Source organism: Pteropus alecto, unplaced genomic scaffold (assembly GCF_000325575.1).
Source record: "Pteropus alecto unplaced genomic scaffold, ASM32557v1 scaffold398, whole genome shotgun sequence".
NCBI lineage: Eukaryota > Metazoa > Chordata > Mammalia > Chiroptera > Pteropodidae > Pteropus > Pteropus alecto.
The window spans coordinates 2,178,334-2,198,957 of NW_006442497.1; the positions used below are offsets into that span (position 1 = coordinate 2,178,334).

Below are 20,624 nucleotides of genomic sequence, written 5' to 3' on the forward strand. Positions count from 1 at the left end.
AGCTGAAGTCTGAACACCTGCTTGTGAGTCCTGGCTCTGCCTGATCACTCTTTGGGTCTCAGTGTCTTCATCTCTAAATATATTGCTGTATGAGTTGCCTTCTACCCTAAAGTTATAGAACTTTGATAATGTCTTTGTTAGAAATAATATGTTCATGCTCAGTGATATCTCACGAACACCCAGACTGCCTCCCTTAGCTTTTATAGCCCAGCTGTCTCCCTTAGCTTTTATAGCCCAGGTAGGATGACAGTATCTCAAAGAATATCCATCTGCAGCTGGCAGGACATCTGTAGACCTTATAGAAGCCTAACCCAAGACCTTCATCTGGTGGTCACCATAGCCAAGTCTAGATCTCTTTCTGTGCCATCCACATGCAAGGAGTATGGGAGACATGGGAACGGCCACTGCTGGCTGAAAACAGACACTGGACATAGACACTTTGGGGGTTCTGAATGGCTTGCGAATATGGGCAAAATCAGATTTATTTTTTCATTTGTCTATGTTGAGCTTGGTTTTCCCATTAGTTTAAATTGAGCTTTGTTGTTTCTGAAGTCTGGATGGATTCCTAGAGCCAGGAGAGGGGTAAAGAGGGAGGCCACAAGGGGAATGGAGTCTAGGTCTTAGCTTAGATGGTTCCTCCTATGGAAAGTCATACCATGCTCTTATACCTGGCTTAGGTTCCACTGTTCTGTGCCCCTACAGCACTTTGTGTCCCTCACCCCACCAGAGCACTCAGCACATGGCATTGTCCCTCCTGCTTCATTGCTGGTCTCCCCTCACTGGTTGGTAAGCTCCGTGAGGTCAGGAACCATGTCTGATCTGCTCATCAGTTTATTCCTGGTGCATAGGACAGTAGGTGGCACATGATGGGTATGAATTGAGGACTTATGAATAGGTAAATGGTAAAGGAACATCCCTCAGATATATCTTTTAATTCCCTTCCCAACCACCACACTGTCCATGTAATTGAGGGGTCCACCCTAGTAACAACTCCCCAATTAGTAGGCTACCCCCTTTGCCTCAGTGAATCAGTAATCTTAGAATTGAATCCATCGTTGTTGGAACATTTATACCAATGTTGTTCTCGACTTGTGAGAGAAAAGCTTCACTCAGGATGCCCTGCCCAAGATACAGCAGCCCTAGGTGATTGTGCCTCCCTCCCACGCTGTCACCCTCCTCTTTCAGAGTCCCTTCTTCCTGCCACCCACTTGGGCCTCACATCCTGTTCTTAGCCTTAACCACACAGCCTTGGAGGCCTCATCTGTGGTCTCCCTGAGTCTGAAGGTTAATATGTCAGTTAAATGAGATAACACATGTATGAGTTCAGATCAGTGTTCAGCTCAGTGTACATAGAGTGTATATAATAAGCAGTAGGTGTAATCACTTGGTTTCACTGGTCACTGCAGGGGTGATAAAGGTCAGCATATCTCAACCTCCCACAACTACCCCAAAGGAGAATTCAAGAGTGTCAGTGCACAAACCCTAAAAAAATTGAGAAGAGAAAGCCAAACACCTGTGGCAAAGTCCCACTGGCTTCATAAACATGTACAGAGGTGCCACCTTCTGGATCCACTGACTTTTGCTCAGGCTACACTACTAACATGTTCAATACATTTGACTGACTCTGTCGGGAACTTCTTCTTGATGAGAAAGTTCCTGAACTTTGGATCCCAGTTCTTGGAGCTGTCCTCTAATGGAAGCCTAGCAGGACACCCATACTTGAGAAGGATATTCTTTTCCTAAGATCCAGGGGACTGTGCTGCTTCCCGGTCCCAGGTAGGATAAGCCTGTACAGAAGGCATGATATCATCAGGACTCTCCACCTCCAAGCAAAGAAAGCTTGCACAATGAACTTGCTATTTGAACAGAATCCAGATCAGCTGCCTGTGCTAGCAGTTTTCTGCTGAACATGGCAGGTATATGACTTGATTTTAAATTAGATGTTCTCAGCTATCTTAGGAGAATAAAGATATGCCAGTTTGTCTTAGAGATTGTTTGTTCTCCAAATGGCCAAAGCCCTCATGTAAGACCCTTAGAAGCATGAAAGAATATCCTCAGGACAAAACTATTCGCACCTATTGCCTCATACTTGGTGTCATATTGCATAAGATAGTGCCTATTTACTGGTTCTAATTTACTCTTTTCTCAAGGTAAACTCCAGATGCCCCTGGAGAAAGCTCTGCTCCTCTCCACAGGAAGCTGCAGGTAGAGCCTGATAGCTCAGGGCCTGTCTCAAGTACTGTCCTCCAAGTTTTAGCTCCCAGCTGGGGCCGCAATGATTGTTCAGGCCACACAGTAGAGTCATTGCAGGCACGGTGTTCGGGGGCAACCTCCCACTTCCTGCCATGCCACTTCTAAGGAGTACCTTTGGGGAGACTCAAAGGGCCCTCACTCCTTTGCTGAGGGTATGAGGGTATTTCTAATAGCTCAGGATGTGTTCAAAGAGAGAACATAGGCATTCATGAAGCTGAACCCAGATATATACAAACACTGAAGTTATAGTCTGCAATTGCAGACTATAAAGTATTACATGTATAAATTATTTAACCCTAATGATAACTCTATATTAGTCAGGGTTCTCCAGAGAAACAGAACCAACAGGGTGTGTGTGTGTGTGTGTGTGTGTGTGTGTGTCTGTGTCTGTGTCTGTGTGTGTGTCTGTGTGTGTGTAGTAGTAGAAAGTGGGGGAAGGCTCAGGAGTAGGAGGGAGTCTTGGGGCAGTGCCATGCACGGACTTGCTGGGGAGGAGCTAAGGACAAGTGAGGAGTGAAGATGTTAGACGTGCTCTAGCTACTGCACCAGCTCATTGCACATTAAGAAGCTGTGAGGCTGAACAACAAAGACTCAGTGTCCCTAGGATACCTTGTTATTTTCCACCTGATCCATCTGCACAGAAATGAATACAGTGTAAAACACCTCTGGGCCCAGCCCAGGGGATCTCTGGGAACTCTATTTTTCAGGAATTGAGAGAGCTTAGCCAACTCAGTGGGCTCACCTTGACAGATGCTCTGCCTGTGCCCAGCAGTGAGAGAACTAAATGTGTAGTATGCTTGGGGTCCCCAACAGCCCTGAAAAGGCAGATACCCGAAAGTCACTCCATGCTTGGTGCCAGAATGTTCCTGAAAAACCTTCATGAGTCTTGGGTCCAGAACCAGAATCTACCAAAGGCCTTGAATGGATAAAGATTGCCTCTAGCTCCTGCTTCTAGGACCTGCCCAGAGCACACACGCCTCTCGGAGGTGAGAGAGCCTGCCTTTTCCAAAAGGATCTCTGCTCTTGGCTGAGCTGGTTGATCTCCTTCATCCATTTAGAGGAATCGGCCTATGGAAGAAGGATATGTCATCTGAGTGAACACAAATCAGGGACCTGAGTCTGCCAGGCCAAAAGCCAGATCTGAACAGGGGTCAATTCACCAGGTGGATGACACCCTTTATGAGGAATTCCAGGACACTGATGATTATGGTGATAATAATGATGATGATAGTAATAATAATACAGCAACCCTTTACTGAACATTGACCCTGTGCTAGGAGCTGTGCTCAAAATTTTTGCAGTTTCACTTAATTTTTATGACCCTGTGAGTCAAGCACTAGTTCTTTCCTCAGTGTTCAAATGAGGAAATTGAGGCTTAAGAAGTGAAGAAACTTGTCCAGGACCTGCCGCTAGCACTGCCAACACTGGAGTTCCAACCCAGACCCCTCTAATCCAAGAGTAAGAGCAACATCTCTCAACCTTTCACCCACTATAGCTGCCCACGGCGGGCTGCCCACCTCCAAAGACCATGTCTGCCAGCCTTCCCCAGACCACATTCTGGACCTCGGCCTGCAGCCAAACAGGACTGGTCCCTTTAGAATCTATACACAGAGCAAGGTCACTTTAGCTCACAGTGCTCACACCCAGCTGAGGAAACAAGATTTGGTGGTGGTGGCAGCCTTGCTGTGTGGGAGGGAGAGCCTTCCAGGAATCCCTGCTGTTTGGGCTGCAGTTGCTTGTCACCCTAGAAACCATGACTGCTTTCAAGCTGGTTGTGGATTCTCCTTCCTGCCAGCCCCTGGATCTATGCTCTGTTCCCTGGCTAGGGCAGGGAGATCGATCCAGGCATATCTTCTTCCCATTGGCCTCTGCCCAAACCCATGGAGGATGAGCAATATCAAAATATAATGTGACCTCTGCACTAGGCTGTATGTGGATCAGGAGTAGGTGAGAGACTGTCACCTGCTGAATGTGCTATGGTACTTTCAGCCCAAGCCAGTGACAGCTGGTGCCATGCCCTGCCCCAAGAGGCTGCAGGATTCTCGTGCCCAATAGCTATCCAACATCTATCATTCCCATGCCATACCCAAGCCCCCACCAGGGATGGAGGGCAGCAGTGGTTGCTAAGCAGGAGCAGAGAAAGGGAAGCTCCAGGAACCAGGGGAGTAGGCAGCCAACTAGGGGATATGAGAAGGCACCTGGGAGTTAGGACCCCATGTAAACTGAGGCTCTAAGCCTCCCTGCTCCCCAACCCCTCAATTATTTGCATGTTCCATTGTCGCATCAGACTACACTTACAAAACACAAAGTCAAAGATAAAATTATTAAGAATTTCAAGACAGTGACCTCCAAGCATTAAATCTCAAGTGAGGGCCTACCCCAATCCGAAAATCAACTGCTTTCTTCCCATACCCCCATATCTTCCCCATTAGCCCTTACTTTTTCCTATACCTTGAAATTCCTGAAATACCTGAAATTCTCCATATTTCCTTGAAATTTCTTATTCCATTGAGCTCCAATCCTTGGCCCATATTTTCTAACCAATATTAAATTTCCACTACTCTCACAACATCCATATGTCTCTTTAGCATCCTTGTGTGTCCAATCTGGCCAATTTTCCTCTAATGTAGTTTAAATATGCCAGGATATTTGGTCACACAATTCCCTCTACTGCCCACCTAATTCAATGATTACTGCTTCCCTATATTGAGCTCTTAATTGTTCCCCAATTTCTGGGCTTCTGATAAGAGGTTCCCTTGTCCAAAATAACAAGCCTCTCCATTCAAATAATAATGAACAGCCTTTTCAGGGTTTAACCATAAAAATAAACAGACCCACTTTTCAGTCCTTATGCCATTTTGCTCAAGAATCAAATTCTACAGTCTTATTGACCTGGCTACGGTCATGTGCCCACCTTTGGCCAAAGTCAGAAGAGACACCTTTATTGGCAATCTCATGAAAATAGCATGCAATTGGAAAGAGATAGTTTCCCAAGAGACTATTGATGTTATCAAGATGATGGATGCTGCGCAGACAAAATAACATTCAGTAACTTTTACCCAATCGCAAAAGATGAAGGGAGAGATGATTATTTTGGACAATTGTCCCATTGTGAATTGGGTTATAAGGGGTGGGTAGGTATATGGAGATAGTGAACAGTGGTTTCTGAATATCATGGGACAGTAGGAAGTTTAAGTTGGGGAACAGAGTTGAAATTTAGCTGTTTGGGACAGCGGAATCTGAAATTAGGATAATAATCGATTTTTGTAATGTTTCACTGTTTATTAAGTATCAAGCCCTGGAGATAGTGATTAGCAAAACAGATATAACCCTTGTAGCTCACTTTGTTAATAATGGAATTTACCATGTGGCAGGCTTAGTGTTTTATACAGCATGAACACATTGAACCCTCACAACCCAATGAAGTAGTTTGTTTTATTCCCCGCATTTTGCAGATGAGAAAACAGGCATAGGTGAAGTGATTTGCCCAAGGCCACAGCACTAGTGGAGCTAGATAAACCCAGGCATTGTTTTGGGGGTGTGTACTATTATTTTTACCAGAGTATTGAGATATAATTCAGATACCACACAACTCATTTAAATTGTGCAATTCCATGGTTTTTAGTATATTCAGAGTTGTGCAGCCATCACCACAATTAATAGTAGGATATTTCATCACCCCATAAAGAAACCCCATACCCTTTACCCATCTCCCTCCACTTCTCCATCCCTAGGCAATCGGTAATCAACTTTCTATCTATAGATTTGCCTGTTATGTACTTTAATATAAACAGAACCTATAATATGTGGTCCTGTGACTGGCTTCTTTCACTTTGGTATGTTTTCAAGGCACACCCATGTTGTAGCATGTATCAGTATTTCATTTCTATTGCTAAATAATATTCTCTTGTATGGCTATATCACATTTGATTTGACCATTCATTAGTTGGATTCATTTGGGTTGTTTCTACTTTTCAGCTACTATAAGTAATGCTGCTATGAACATTCATGTACAATTTATTGTGTTAACATGTTTTCATTTCCCTAAGGGTGAAGTTGCTGGATCATATGGTAACTCCATGTTTAACCATTTGAGAAACTGCCACTGTTTCCCAAAGTGGATGCACCATTTAATATTCCCACAAGTACTGTAAAAGAATTCCAATTTTTCCACTTCCTTGCCAAAACTTATCTTTTTTTAAAATTAGTTATCTTAGTGAGTGTAAAGCATTATCTCATTGTGGTTTTGATTTTTATTTCCCCAATGGCTAGTAATGTTGAGTATCTTTTTGTGCGTTTATTAGCCAAGTGTGTATCTTCTTCGAAGAACTATCTATTCAGATCCTTCACCCATTTTTAAATTGGGCTGTTTTTCTTGAATTCTATGAGTTCTTTATATAGCCTAAATACAAGACCATTATTAGATATGATCTGTAAATTTTTTTCTCCCATTCTGTGGTTTGTCTTTTCACTTTGGTGATGGTGTCTTTAAAGTACAAGTTTTTATTTTTGATGATGTCCCATTTATCTATTTTTTTCCTTTGTTGCTTGTTTTTGGTGTCATCTCTATTACCTAATTCAAGACCACAAGGATTTAAGCCTATCTTTTCTTCTTAGAGTTTTATAGTTTTAGCTCTTATATTTTGGTCTTTGGTCCATTTTGAGTTTATTTTTGTACATGGCATGAGGTAGAGGTCCAACTTCAATCACCAATGGCCAATGATTTATGTAATGCAGCCTCCATAAAAACTCGAAAGAAGGGCATTTGGAAAGCTTCCAGGTTGAGTAACCAGAATGCTTCCATTATGCCAGGCCCAAACTCCATGGAGGAGAAAAAGCTCCTTTGTTTGGCCCTTGCCCTATGTATCTCTTCCTCTGGCTATTGATTCATATATCATTTGTAATAAACCAGTACTCTAGCAAGTAAACAGTTTTCCTGAGTTCTGTGAGCCACTCTAGCAAGTTAATTAAATCCAAGGAGCGGGTCACGAGAACATTTGACTTATAGCGAATCAGTCAGAAGCACAACCTGGGCTGTGGTTGGCATTTGAAGTAGAGGGCAGTCTTTGTGGGGCTGAACCTTTAACCTGTGCTACCTCTGGGTAGATAGTGTCAGATTGAGTTGAATTGCAAGACTCCCAGGTGGTATTCAAAAATTGCTTAGTGGTGTGGGGAAACCGCCCCTCCCCATCAGAATTGAATACAAAACCTCTTACATAGTATTTCCTTATAATTCTTTTCATTTCTGTAAGGTTGGTAGTAATGTCCATTCTTTACTACCTATTAATACCATGCCAAACTGTCTCCTGAATTGGTTGCCTGTTACAGCAGCAGCAGAATGAGAAGTCTATTGGGGGGTATATAGTAGGGAACAAGCATCGTTTTACAGAAAAATTAATGGATAAATACAAGGGAAAGCTTAGAAGTAGGCATCTAGGGAAGTTGAAGGTTTGATATTATAAAATCATAGGATCTAATATAGAGGGAAGCAGGAAATTGGGTGAGACTGATGCTGGATGGGCAATAGGGCAATGAAGCACAGTGGGTAACCAAGTGGTTATTATTCTTATTTCTGAGGTTTTGAGGGAGAAATTTAATTAGAGGACAATGGGGCCAAACAGATTAATTTGCTCCTGCAGAGACACTACTGTAACAAATGGTAGCAGTATTAATACCCAACAGTTAAGCATTTACTCAACGTCAGTTCTAAATACTGTAGATTTCACCCTTTTATCCAGGTCATGTTCATATTTTAACTGTAGTCAGACAAACCATATTATTGTATATATAATGAGGCCAACCAGGTCTCAGCTGTTGTTTCCTTAATAGCTTACATCCTTATGAATCTTAATATTCTATTTTCACTAGGTATATTAGTTTCCTGTGGCTATCATACAAGCTTAGTGACTTAAAACAAGACAAGTGTATTCTCTCAGTTTTGGAGGCCAGAAATTCAAAACAAGGGCGCCAATGCTAATAGAACATGCAGTGCATGAAAAAGCATGTAGACGTGCCTAGACATATCTTTTACCCCACCTAGCTCCCTTTAAAGCCCTGCCTCAAATTCTCTCAAGGAGCCACATGAACCTTTCCTTTCTCAGTGTTGGTTCCCTTGTGCCCAAGCTTAATAAACCTTTGCCTCTTGTCTGAAGGGAAAAAAAGGGGGTGCCAGGAGGGCCATATTTCCTTCTGGAGGCTCTAGGGGAGAATTTGTCCTTTGCTTCTTCTAGCTTATGGTGGCTGTTGGCATCCCTCATTCGTGACTACATCACCCCAATTTGCCTCTATGATCACAATGCTGCCTCTTGTCTCAAATCTCTCTGCCTTTTTCTTATAAAGACACTTACTATTGGATTTAGCCCCGCTCCGACCCCCAGCCCCAGATAACTCAGGATGATCTCATTATCTCCATATCCTTAACTCAATTATACCTGCAAAGATCATTTTTTACAAATAAGGAACAATCACAAGTTCCAGGAATCAGGACATAGACATACCTTTTGGGGAAATCACCATTCAATCAACTATACTAGATTTTAAATAAGCTATAAATATAAAAAAAAAAAAAATTTATTTGAGTAAAAAGTCATATTGAAGGAAACATACCAGGACATTACAAATAGCAGAAAATCAAAAACCAAAGCCTTTAAAAACATATGTATTTCATGTACAGGATTGGAAAAAGAACTCTTTGATAATAAACATATTCCAGGTAAAGACTTCCTAAATCTATGAATATCTAATTGCAAATATTAATACCCTAAGTTACTCTTCTACATAAAGGAGACACTCTAAATCCTGTTCTTTAGGGAGACATGGAGGGCAAGCAATACCTTCAGAGTAACTATTGCTATATCTTCTCTTTCCTGGGTAACCTAACATGTTACATGGGTTAATTACAAAAGGAAATATCAGACTCCGTTGAATTTAAGCACAACATACAGCTAAAATTTCTCACTGACGGCACTAAATATTTGATGCTTATGAGTGTGTACATAAGTTAATTAAATATTAGGTGCAAGGAAGGTTCCAAAATTACCTGAAATATGAAAAAAATGACAAAAATACCTAATAGATAATATAAACTTTGCTTTTGGGTATGTTCCAGGCTTCCTTTTCTTTTCCAGTGAGATCTGCTTCTTTTTTGTCCAAGGTCTTCTACTGCTGGGCTCCAAGATAGTAAATTTCTTAACATCACCAAGGCCTTGGTCATGGAAAGGATTTATTTTAGAAACAAAAACAACTTCTTTCTTCTGTCCTAAATGTCATGGTTGTTTTTCTGCTACTTGAGTCTTTCAACTACTTATCATCTTCTTTGTATAAGAAAAGTTATTGAACAAAAGCAAGCATTCTGTTTTGGCTGTCTCACAATATAGTGGTTGGTCAATAAAGAAGCCACCCATTCAACCTTTTTCTCATTTGATCTCATCTAAAGAATAAGTCAAAAATAACGAAATTACGAAGAACTCATGACCAAGGTACAACTTTTACAAATATCTTTGACTGGCCAGGGAAAGCTTTATTTTCTTCAATCAAGGCCCCAAAAGAGTCATTACTGAATCAAGAATCCTTTCCCACCTATGAGAGGCCTGTAAAGAATAAATGTTTCAAAGATTAGATCAGGGTAATACATAGATACTTCAGAATAGGACCAAAAAAGAGGAAGATGTGGACTACAAGAAAGTAAACAAAGAAAATCCAGTAAAATATACAGTTCACTAAAATAAGAATAGTCATTGATATGAATCCCTTACTCATTCTGCTTTTGACAGACTCCCTTTATTATTTAGAAATTAAGATATTTTCAGTCTTTTGCTTTCCTTTTCCACATTGTCTCTAATATTCTGTAGTTTTCTGGAGTTCTGGACCAGGAACACTAAGCTCTCCTTAAAATCACTAGTCCCATGAGCTCTGCCAACATTTTCAAGCTCATCAAACAAAGCCAATGTCTGTTTGAGTTTGGCCTGAACAATTTTTTGCTCTTCTAATTCTGCAAGAAGGGCTTGCTTAGTGCATAATTCAGTCTTATATGTCTCCTGTAACTGTTCAATTTCTTTTTGGAGAAGGTGGAATTCTTCCTCACTATAAGGATGCATCTCCTGAGATTTATCTTCCGGAAGCAAGATGTTTGGGGGAATACGCAAAATCCACTGTAAAAACAGCTGTTCCATTTTGACAAAAAGGTTATCAAAACGTCCTTTCATGAAGCAAAGAAACTTCTCCGTACATTTACGAATTTGGACTGGACTAATCTCACAGTTTGGGATGCCATCCAGTTTCTTCAGAATAACCTGTTCAACAGCCTGCATCACTTCAAATAGGTAGTCTTGAAATGCAATGTAGATCCTGAGCATGCAAGTTTGTGGCGTGAAGCCAAAAAACTGGGCCTCATAGGTCATTGGATCGACAGACATCTTGGCTAATTTTGCTATGTTAATTTTGACTGTGAAAAATCTGAAAATGTAAGAAAAAAAATCATTTGGATTAAAAAAAAATCAGAGGAAAGTAACAAATCACATTACAGATAGAAAAAAAAAAAAGCAAAAAATAAGAAGTTTGTGTTCCTTGATACCCAGTGCCACTTCCAGCCTCACTCATTCACAAAAGGATACAAACCTTTGCCTCCCTGAGGATCTTTCTATCAGCCTATAACTTCTCTTCCCTCTTTCTTATTGTTTATTTCCCTCACTTCTCATTTATTGAGGACTCTGGGCTCAGTCTTCTAAGTCTGTTATCCTAGACAATGTTCAAACTTAGACAGATGACTTAACCAGCACCCTAGAGACTCTGTTTCATGAGTTTCAATGGCTTCGTCTTCACTTTTACCACCTGGCTCTTGATATTTGTAACTTCTCTCCCCAACTGCCCCTATTTTTTTACCACAACTTTCTATGCTATTCTTCCAACTCTTATTCACATACTCATACTGTACCTTAATCATCAAGAATTTCAACCCACTGATCCTCTCTTCTTTGCACTGTCTATTCCACTTCACTTCCTTCCCTATCCATTTTAGGCTCCACGATTCATTACTTCAACCACTTCCTTGGCCATGTCCTCAACTCCCTGTCCTTCCAATCTAGCCATCTGGAAAAAAATCCCAGTTAGAAGTTGAGCTAGCCTCTTGTCAGCTTTACAAGCTTAACATGTTTTTTCAAGGGTCTAAGAGTCAACCTTTAGAATGTAAACATCTAGGAAAATAGCACTCGGATCTCCTTGTCACTGCGGGAGTTTAACCTAGGCATCTTTTCTGAGCTTTATATAACCATATGCTTGTTATAGAAATAAGAGTTTTATTATTCCTTCAGATAAAGGCAATTAGCTAAAATAGATGGCTACTTCTATTGCCAGGTGAATTTAGGATGAACTTTATGAAAGAATTTGAAGCAAATGGTAGGTTCAAATCTTTTTATGGGAAGACAAAGATGCCACTAATCTTGAGAATTTATATATGTTAATGGCTAAAAATAGAACGGTTATAACTACTTGGCTGTACAGATAGGGTACAATTTCTGTTTTTGTAATCTTACTCAGATTATCTACAATGCGTTGTAATCTAGATATGACTAACCAGTGAGAACACTACTTTTTTTTCTAAGTCTTGTGAAGAGGCTTCTCTGGGTTGGCAGGATTTCTATTTCCTCAGCACTGCCCTATGCCTTCAGAATCAAGATCAAACTATTTCACCATGGCTTACAAAGGCCTTCATCATCTGAACCTTACTAATCACATCCTGTTCTTTTTAAGGATCTCACGTGTGCATAATTGAGCTGATAACTTCCTATTTCGTGGCTATTTTTGGTTCATGCTAGGTCTTTATTCTTCTACATTTCATCTCCCATAGGAACCTACTCTAATGTTTTTAACATATGCTTTTTTAATTTTTAATTTTAATTCATCTTTAGTAGTTTCAGATACATATTCTTGAAAGTTTTATATATGTATGTTTACATTTTTTGTTTGTAATCATTCCATGTTAGTTTTATACTTAAGTTTACTTCATTGATTCTAACTTAAGTGCTCCACCAATTTCATATTCATATGCCATACTTATGTTCCATTCTCCTTGTGAAAGACACCTAGTTTGCTTTCAGCACCTTACTACCAGAAACAATGTAATAAACATCCTCCTATAATGTCTCCTTAGGGACTTGCAGAGCATTTACACAGGCAAGTAATTGCTGAACCACAGATTTCACTTATATGTATTTTCATTGTTCCAATGGCTTGAACTCCCAAAATACTGACCAGATCTTCAATGAGAAGAATCAGTGATTTATATCCTGACTCTCTGAAACTCTTGCCTCGAAATTTCTTGCTTTGGCTGCTTCTACCTTTCCTGCACTGTTATTTCACGATCACTATCCAATCCTAATCAAACCCTCAAATTCAAAGATCCACCTTAAACAAAACTTGCAATTCTCAAAAAGTTCCCATCTTGCCTTCCCTCTCTATGAGGCACTGACAAAACTCTGCCAAGTTCCGTTGTTCACCCTTACCAGGGTAAGCAGTACATGCAGCATTGTTTTATCAACAGGTTGTGAGGGTGATATTTGGGGAGCAGGCAAAAATATTTTAATGTGCATTTCTCTGATTATCAGCAAAGTTGAGTACCACTTCACACATGTTAGCTCTTCAGGTTTCACCTTTTGTGAATTACTCATTTATATCTTTTAAAAACCACTCTCTCTACCCTTTTACTTGGTTCCTTATATACTAAACTTAATGGTCACTCCCTGTTCCAAAAACCTTTAATGCTTCCTTATAACCCACCGAATAAAGTATGATATTAACTCTGCCATTCAAAATCTGACGACTCCTTGTACCAACCAAACCGAGCTATCTTCTTTGTCTTTGATGTCTTTCCTTCAAGGAAGGATGCTGTGGCCAAATATTCCTCAAGGGTCAGTTTAAATACATTTCCCTAGTGACGCACTCCCACCTCTGAATTCCCAAGACTTTTCTGTGGGAACTGACCGAGTTCTACTTTAAGATATTATCATGGGCCTGTCTCATCTTCTGTGCTAGCGCTAGAGTTCATGAAGGCAGGATGAGGACGGCTTGTTCAATATTCGCACAGTAAACACGGGCGCTGCCCCACACTCCTCACTAACTCTAAAATCCTCCGAGCAGGAATTGCTTCCGGCCGGAGAACCGACTCCCGTCGGGCGCCGCGACCCCGCTGCATGCCGGGACACTGGAGGCCGAACAATAAGGCTGCTTCAGCGCCCCGCGGTGATGCCTAATCCAGTTCTACTCCCCTCTGTTCCTCTGAGGCAATGCAACCCTGCGGCACTTACCGAAGCGACCATGAGGGTGACGAAAATCGATCAAACACCAGCTTCCCGCCACTTCCTTTAAACCACCTCCTGCTGCCAGATGTCGGCGGAGTGGCTGGCTCGCAAAAATTCCAACCGATGCCTGCCTCAGCTAACGAGAGCAAAGGCGGGATGTTGTCGTGCTCTTGATTGGCTGGCTGTCTGGTCGGGAGGGCCACCTAGATTGGTGACAGAAAGGGGCCGGACGGGCAAGCTATCTGTGGCCCGCTGGGATTGGCGGAAGGAACCGGTACTTACTCTCTTCTCCGTGACGTTGGTGGGTAGGGAAGCATGGCTGGGGCACCCTGAAGACGCAACTCGTGATTGGTAAATGGCTTTTCATAGGGCTCTAGCGATTGGCGGCTTGTTGGTTGCGCAGCGCTGATTGGACAGCAGCGGACAGGCTAACGGGATGACCCCGCTTTGGTCCCGCCCCGCCGCTTGGGCTGACTGGCGGAAGGGGAAGTCGGAGGGCAGGTGGCGGCGGGGAAAATGGCGTACCAGAGCCTCAGGCTGGAGTACCTGCAGATCCCACCGGTCAGCCGCGCCTACACCACCGCCTGCGTACTCACCACTGCCGCTGTGGTGAGCAGCTGCAGCGCCAGCTTCTCATTATCCGGGCTGGATTTGACCGGGTCTTCAGGAAACTGGGGTTTGGGCCTTGGGGAAGCCCAGATGGGTTGGTCTCAGGGGTGAGTGGAGGTGGACAGGGCTCACTCCGGGGTTTGGAATGGCTCCAAGAGTGTTTATCCAGTGACGCGAGAAGGGAGTACTGTAGCATGAGGGATGGAGGATCAGGACTTCAGGTCAGTTTCTGAGAGATGAAGGCCAAACCAACAGCAAATCCAGGGCAGCGGGAGCCGCCCACCCAGAAAACGTCTCTGAGAACTCTGGTGATGGCCAAGTGGTACCGCGGTGACTAGTGGGAGGAAAGCCAGCTTAGTGAAGAAGTTTAAGTTGTCGAGAGGGAAGAGTCTTGAAATAAGGAGAGTGTGGATATAGAGGTTGGCTGGAAGTACCCAGCCTTGACGGTGGCAGGGTCTTGGGTCTCGGTGCTTTTGTGTGAGTTGTGTTGCTTCATGAAACTTGCAGGTGATGCCTGTGTGATGGGCAGATTCATAGCTGCTCTTTACTTTCCCTGTATGTAAGACATCACCACCTCAGTCCCGTACCCTCATGTCATCCTCTACTTTTGCAACATAAAACAGACTTTTATTCTGTGTTAGATATTGGAGATACAAAGAATTGTACCAGTTATGGAGAATTCTTTCCTAGCCTCTTCCTCCAACCTTAAAAGATTCAGTCTAAGTGACAGAGTTGGAAATCGATAGGCCTACTAATCCTTTGTTGTAAATGATGAAATATTGTTTCTTGATTGATTTGCTTTAAGGAGCTCTTTTTCTATTTCAGCAGTTGGAATTGATCACACCTTTTCAGCTGTACTTCAATCCTGAATTAATCTTTAAACACTTTCAAGTAAGTGGTCCATTACAACCATGATTGTTTCCGTTTTTAAACTTATTTTTCTTACTTTTTAGTAGCAAACCCTGCCATATACTATTTCAAGAAAGAATTCAATGAGAATGTTTGATTATAAGTCATATTGTGAGGGGCATAAAGCAGTGATTCTGCAGCCTAATTGGGAGATTCTCAAGTTCCTCATCATGGACCAAATCAGAATCACAACGGGTAGGAAATAAGAATCTGTATTTTATTTTTGAAGTTTCCTGCGTGTTTTTGATTTGAGGTGTTTAGTTCCTGTATTTAGAAATCACTAATTCAGAGTTAATATATTTGAGAGGACCAACTAGCTGCCCAGGGAGAATCTCACAGGATTGATTATGCCCTTATTTTGTACACTTACCATGTGGTACACCCACCACCACCTCGGCGTTATCAGCTGTGGTCCAGTTTGGAAACTCAGCTCTGTTAGGGCTTTTAAATTAATTCATCTTCCAGGGATAATCATACTAACAAAACTCTGAAAGACCAACATCTAAAACAACAACATGCCAGTTTATTAGATTACAATGGGAGATAGTCCTTCCCAAAATTAGAATGCTAAAAGAGAGTTGTATTTTCCTGCTCCACAATGTTTATATAGGCTATAGTTGGAGTGGAAGGGAGACCCAAAAGCCAGTAATTTTGCCTCTGTCTCAGATGTGTTTCATTTACTTTATACCCATTGAACTCCAGCTTGCCTTTCAAGGCACAGGTTTTGTGTAACCTCAGATTCATTCTCCTTTGTTTCTAGGGTATCTGTAAATACTTCTTTTAGATCATCTCCCATCACATACTTGCACTATTTATATGCTTGTCTCCTCTTTAGGTTGAAGACTCTAAAATCCTGGATGCAGTTAGTATGTAGCACTAAGTGTTTTAACTTTAATAGTTACCAATTCTTAAGACTTTAATGATGCATAAAGCATTTCGGTGGACTCTTGTCACTACATTCTTCCTTCAGTACTTACATGGCCTTTGCTGAGAGCTGTATCTCCATCCAGATATTACTTCCAAGTTAATACCTGTTTGCCTTGATTTTGCCTGGGGTTAAACTCGATACTTGTGTCTGCGTTAGGAGTTTTGTGTCTGCGTTAGGAGTTTTGGGTTTGAATTCAGAGTTGCCCTTTAATAGCTGTGAGTCCTTGGGCAAGCCATTTAAAAAGTATTCAAATCTCTTAGTTTCCTTATATATAAAATGAGGATTGCAGTAACAGGATTAAGATCACATAAGATAATAGAATATGTTAAAACACTTTAAAATATTAAGTGCTTTGCCATTATGAATAGTTCTTATTGTAGGTGTGGATGGGTTGGGTAGGGAAGAGTATATCAGAGTTTCTAACAAGAAAATAAGTGTTTTTATTTTTACCAATTAGACTAATTATTAAAGCATTAGGTCTTTACTCGTAGAGAGTTGACTATTTGTTCAACCAAATTCAAGTATTTGCTTTAGAATTATCTTTACTCTGAATGTTTTGGATTGCCTAATATAGAAATGTTTCTTAGCAATTTATATTAGATCCCTGGAGTTTTTCTCTAATATCTCAAGACTATTCATTACATTATAGTACTACATTTTTGAAAGCACTGTTTTCTATTATGCAAATTAACCTAGTCTCCATCAAACTTTTTCCATAATTTGTCCGACCATATGGTGTGGGCTTTTTTTTGTTAAGACAATCACAATTTCAAATTTTCTGTCTCCTTATCTTTAACAAAATTCAGAGGCTGAATGATATTCAGACTTTCAACTAGAAGCAGCAAAAAAATACAGTGTCTGGTTGTGTGCCTCATTTTTTTGTTCAGAACATGTTATCTATCCATGGCCTTTCAACCATTGTAGTCATAGGATATCTCTTTTGTCTTAATATGGAAATGTTTCCTGGTATATTTTATTTAATCTATATTTCTCTCGATTTTTTTTTCTTTTAACAGATATGGAGGCTAATCACCAATTTTTTATTTTTTGGGCCAGTTGGATTCAATTTTTTATTTAACATGATTTTTCTGTATCCTTTATTAAGTGGGGTTAGCATAAAAACTTCAGGTTTACTTAGGAAATACAATATTAAGTTGAAACTATTAATATTGTTATTTTTGTTATCATCTTAGCTGTAAATCCTAGGTTCTGGCTTAGTGGTACACAAAGTTGTCAGATAGTAATATTTTAAGGGTGTTTGTAGGTCACTGTTCAAATGAGGATATTTAATTAATAAATGATTACATTTCTGCCCAGAAGTCACTTGCAAATCTGATCAGGGGAGAGGAGGTGTGACTTAATTGAGGCATACTTACAAAATAACATCAGCAGATCCCAAGTGGTAAAACGGAACCTTAATACAGTGATAATTAACAGTTTTAATATAAGTTGTAGAGTGGATTCATTGACAATGGAGAACTTGAGATCTCCTTGTATCTTACTTGCTGATCTATTGGCTGAAAAGACAGCACCATAGTATTTTCTGGGCTTGCCATGTTCCAGTTTGTTGAAAGAGAAAGAGTTGTTCACTGATTAAATGATAGTTGGGGCCCTCTGGATTAAGAGGACAGTTATAAGTCAAAGTACCTGCAGTTGATAGAGGACCATGTAGGGGTGACAGGATTCCTGCATTAGGATGGGTTCCTGTGTCTCCTGTATGGTATACTGGTAAGTTTCTAATAATTTTTTTTTATCATCATGGATCTCACTGATCGAGGTATAGACATGCTTAATCTACCTGGCCTGAAAAAACAGGTTCTCACACAAGGCTTCTTGATGGGGATTTCTTCCAAGTTAGGCTGTGAAAAAACAAGGGTGATGTAGATTATGGTACGGCTGAACATGAAAAGATGTTACAGATCTGAAAAGGTTTAATAGGTGACTGGTTTAAAAGGATTAATGGCATGTTTATGCAGTGTCTGGCTTAACTGTTTAGAAAAAGTATTTTCTAAAATATGAAGCTGGTCTTCACCCTGCCTAAAATGCCTGGTAAAAGAGAAGTAACCATACTACTACTCATAAACGTTCTTATAAAAATGAAGGCTTGACTTCTTACAAATAGCATGGAGTACAAGTGTACTTAAATGATACACTAAATTTTACTTTCTTCACGTTTGTGTGCTTAACATTTTCTTAACTTGAAACTTAAGATATCGTTACTGTCGAATGCTAGAAGAAGGCTCTTTCCGAGGTCGGACAGCAGACTTTGTATTTATGTTCCTTTTTGGTGGATTCTTAATGACCGTATCCTTCAACAGAATAAATACAGGCAAATGTTAAAGAAAATCCCTTCTCTTCCTAAAGCTTTTCATGTGTCTCCCACAATTCACTGGATACTCTGAACAGATCAAAGTAGATCTCCAGATTTTAGCTTCAGGATACTACTATTTATTGTATAGCACACTTTATAGGACAACTTTCTAGAGATTGGACCCAGGTGGGTTACTACGTATCTTAGATATATTATTGTTGATGGGTGTACTTACTCCACTTTTAAAAGAAGTTGGTAAGACATTTATTTGGTTACTATCAAAACCGATAAATTATTTTTTAAAAAAAAATAATTGTCATCCATATAACAGACTTGAATGTAGTCCTGTCTGACAAGATGGTTTTGCTCCCGCTGGCTTTATTCGCCTCTGTAGAGGTGCTAATGGTGAGTGAACTTTAATGCAATTTTTGACCAAGTAGTTAATGCATTTTCCAAAGAGGCAAGAACTTCATGATAGCAGAATAGTACTTTGAAATAGGTACAATCCAGATGATTTGGCCTAAGCAGGTTTTTGCCTGATTGCTCTGGGAAATTATTTTCAGGCTTTTTTTCTCCTAAAGATGTAAGTAGCTAATGCTCAACTTTCCTAATTCAAACTTTTGTTAAAACACAATCCTTAGTTCTCTTGCCCAGTCTTCCCTATTACACTTTTAATGTTGATATTTTCCTTAATGCTATCTGCTAGATTTTTGGTTTGTTTGTGAGCTTAGTTTTCTTGGGCCAGGCTTTTACAATAATGCTTGTCTACGTGTGGAGCCGAAGGAACCCTTATGTCCGCATGAACTTCTTCGGCCTTCTCAATTTCCAGGCCCCCTTTCTACCCTGGGTACTCATGGGCTTTTCCTTGTTGTTGGGGAACTCAATCATTGTGGACCTCTTGGGTAAGAGTCTTATCACTATTTTTTCTATTATTTTACTTACAAACTTACTTAGTTGCTATTTTTCACGTTCTGTCTAGCCTTCACATAATAGCTATTATGGGATTGTTTGATAGTTACATGCTGAAAGACTACAGTATTATTGAATTATTTGATAGTTACATGCTGAAAGACTATAATATTGTTTTTTTTTTTAATTTTTAAGAATATTTCTTCCCAAATATGAGGGATTTATGTTGGTAGATTTACCTACAATCAATATTTTAATCCTCACCCACTTTTATTTCTGGTTGACTCTAGGTATTGCAGTTGGACACATATATTATTTCTTGGAAGATGTATTTCCCATTCAGCCTGGTGGAATAAGAATTCTGAAAACACCATCTATTTTGTGAGTATTTAACACTGGGTTACATGTTTTTTGCAGATAAATTGAGACAGAGTTCATGATTTGTGTATTCTTGATGCTCCCATAGCTCCTGGCACACACAGTTCAAGTCAGTAAATATTTGCAAATTGAGCAGTCTGGGTGCAGTTGAGCATTTGTATTGGGTAGGAGCAGACAGTGCCAGACTTGTGGTAGGAGCCAGGTTAATAGTCTCAAGATGTCTGAGGCTGACTTGGTGAAACTGTCCCAGATCACCGCTAGCACCTCCTGGCCCAGGAGCCTGCTGTTTTCAGAAAGCTGCTGAATTTAGAGAGGTGAGGTAGCAAAGTAGGCAAAACTGACCGGAGCAAAGTTTTTAAGGTTGAATGCCTGACCTTCCAAGCAGGTGGTAGAGATGAGCAGTGAAGTACAGTGGAAATAGGTTTGGGCTGTTCCACGGAAGGGATTTTAAGTAAATCCCTTCTTTTTTGCACTTCGTTTTTCCTGGAGGTAGAGCTTTGATTTATAAGCCCTCTTTCTACTCCAGAATTTTGTGTCCTTGGGCTATACTACATTAAAAAGGGTTAACCTGAAGAATAAAATGTGAATTTTTATTATAAAGTGTTGGTTGTAGAATGATTAAGTAAAAAGTAAAATCTTCCATAATCCCATCACTTAGATTAACTTTTTGGTATGTATTCTTCAATCTTTTATTGTCTGTGTACTTTTTGAAAATGCTTTTTTATGACCTTTTTAAGTAGTATGTCAGAATCATTTTTCCATCATAAATGTCCTATAAAATTGTAACAACTACATGATACTCCATGGTATAAATATAGCATAATTTTACAAATCCCATTTGATGGACATTAACATGAGTTCTTCCTTTTCCCTTCTAAAATTGGAGTGATGAACTTCCTTACAGCTAAACCTTTGCACACATCTGTGATTATTTTCAAAGGATAAATTCCTAGAAGTAGAATTACTATTTTGTTTATTGTCAAATTGCCATCCAGAATGAATGTTGAAGTTTACATTACTACCAACAATTTCT

The 20,624-nt window shown here is 40.2% G+C and overlaps 2 protein-coding genes across 6 annotated transcripts in view; one reads left to right on the forward strand and one right to left on the reverse strand.

Annotated features, from left to right (window-relative positions):
• Nucleotides 1–8,895: 8,895 nt before the first annotated feature.
• On the reverse strand, nt 8,896–13,813 carry MIS12 (MIS12, kinetochore complex component). Its single transcript, XM_006922230.3, has 2 exons — nt 13,554–13,813; nt 8,896–10,707 (listed from the first exon to the last, which is right to left on the reverse strand). Exon 2 carries the CDS (start codon nt 10,665–10,667, stop codon nt 10,047–10,049), a length of 621 nt encoding a protein of 206 aa, XP_006922292.1. The 5' UTR covers nt 10,668–10,707; nt 13,554–13,813; the 3' UTR covers nt 8,896–10,046.
• Nucleotides 13,814–14,000: 187 nt separating this feature from the next.
• The window catches only part of DERL2 (derlin 2), a 13,314-nt gene continuing 6,690 nt past the window's right edge, over nt 14,001–20,624 (forward strand). Inside the window, exons 1-6 of one of the 5 annotated variants that reach the window (XM_006922231.3) lie at nt 14,002–14,156; nt 14,982–15,047; nt 17,010–17,083; nt 18,204–18,297; nt 19,011–19,206; nt 19,504–19,594. In XM_006922231.3, coding sequence (XP_006922293.1) covers nt 14,064–14,156; nt 14,982–15,047; nt 17,010–17,083; nt 18,204–18,297; nt 19,011–19,206; nt 19,504–19,594 — 614 coding nt within the window. In that variant the 5' untranslated portion in view covers nt 14,002–14,063. Of the gene's footprint in view, nt 14,157–14,981; nt 15,048–17,009; nt 17,084–18,203; nt 18,298–19,010; nt 19,207–19,503; nt 19,595–20,624 lie in introns of all 5 variants that reach the window. The other 4 variants (XM_015597457.2, XM_025040101.1, XM_025040102.1 and 1 more) reach the window with 4 other exon arrangements.

Bases quoted from the DNA above. Each gene is read 5' to 3' on its own strand.
- MIS12 (XM_006922230.3), bottom strand. From the start codon at position 10,667: ATGTCTGTCGATCCAATGACCTATGAGGCCCAGTTTTTTGGCTTCACG.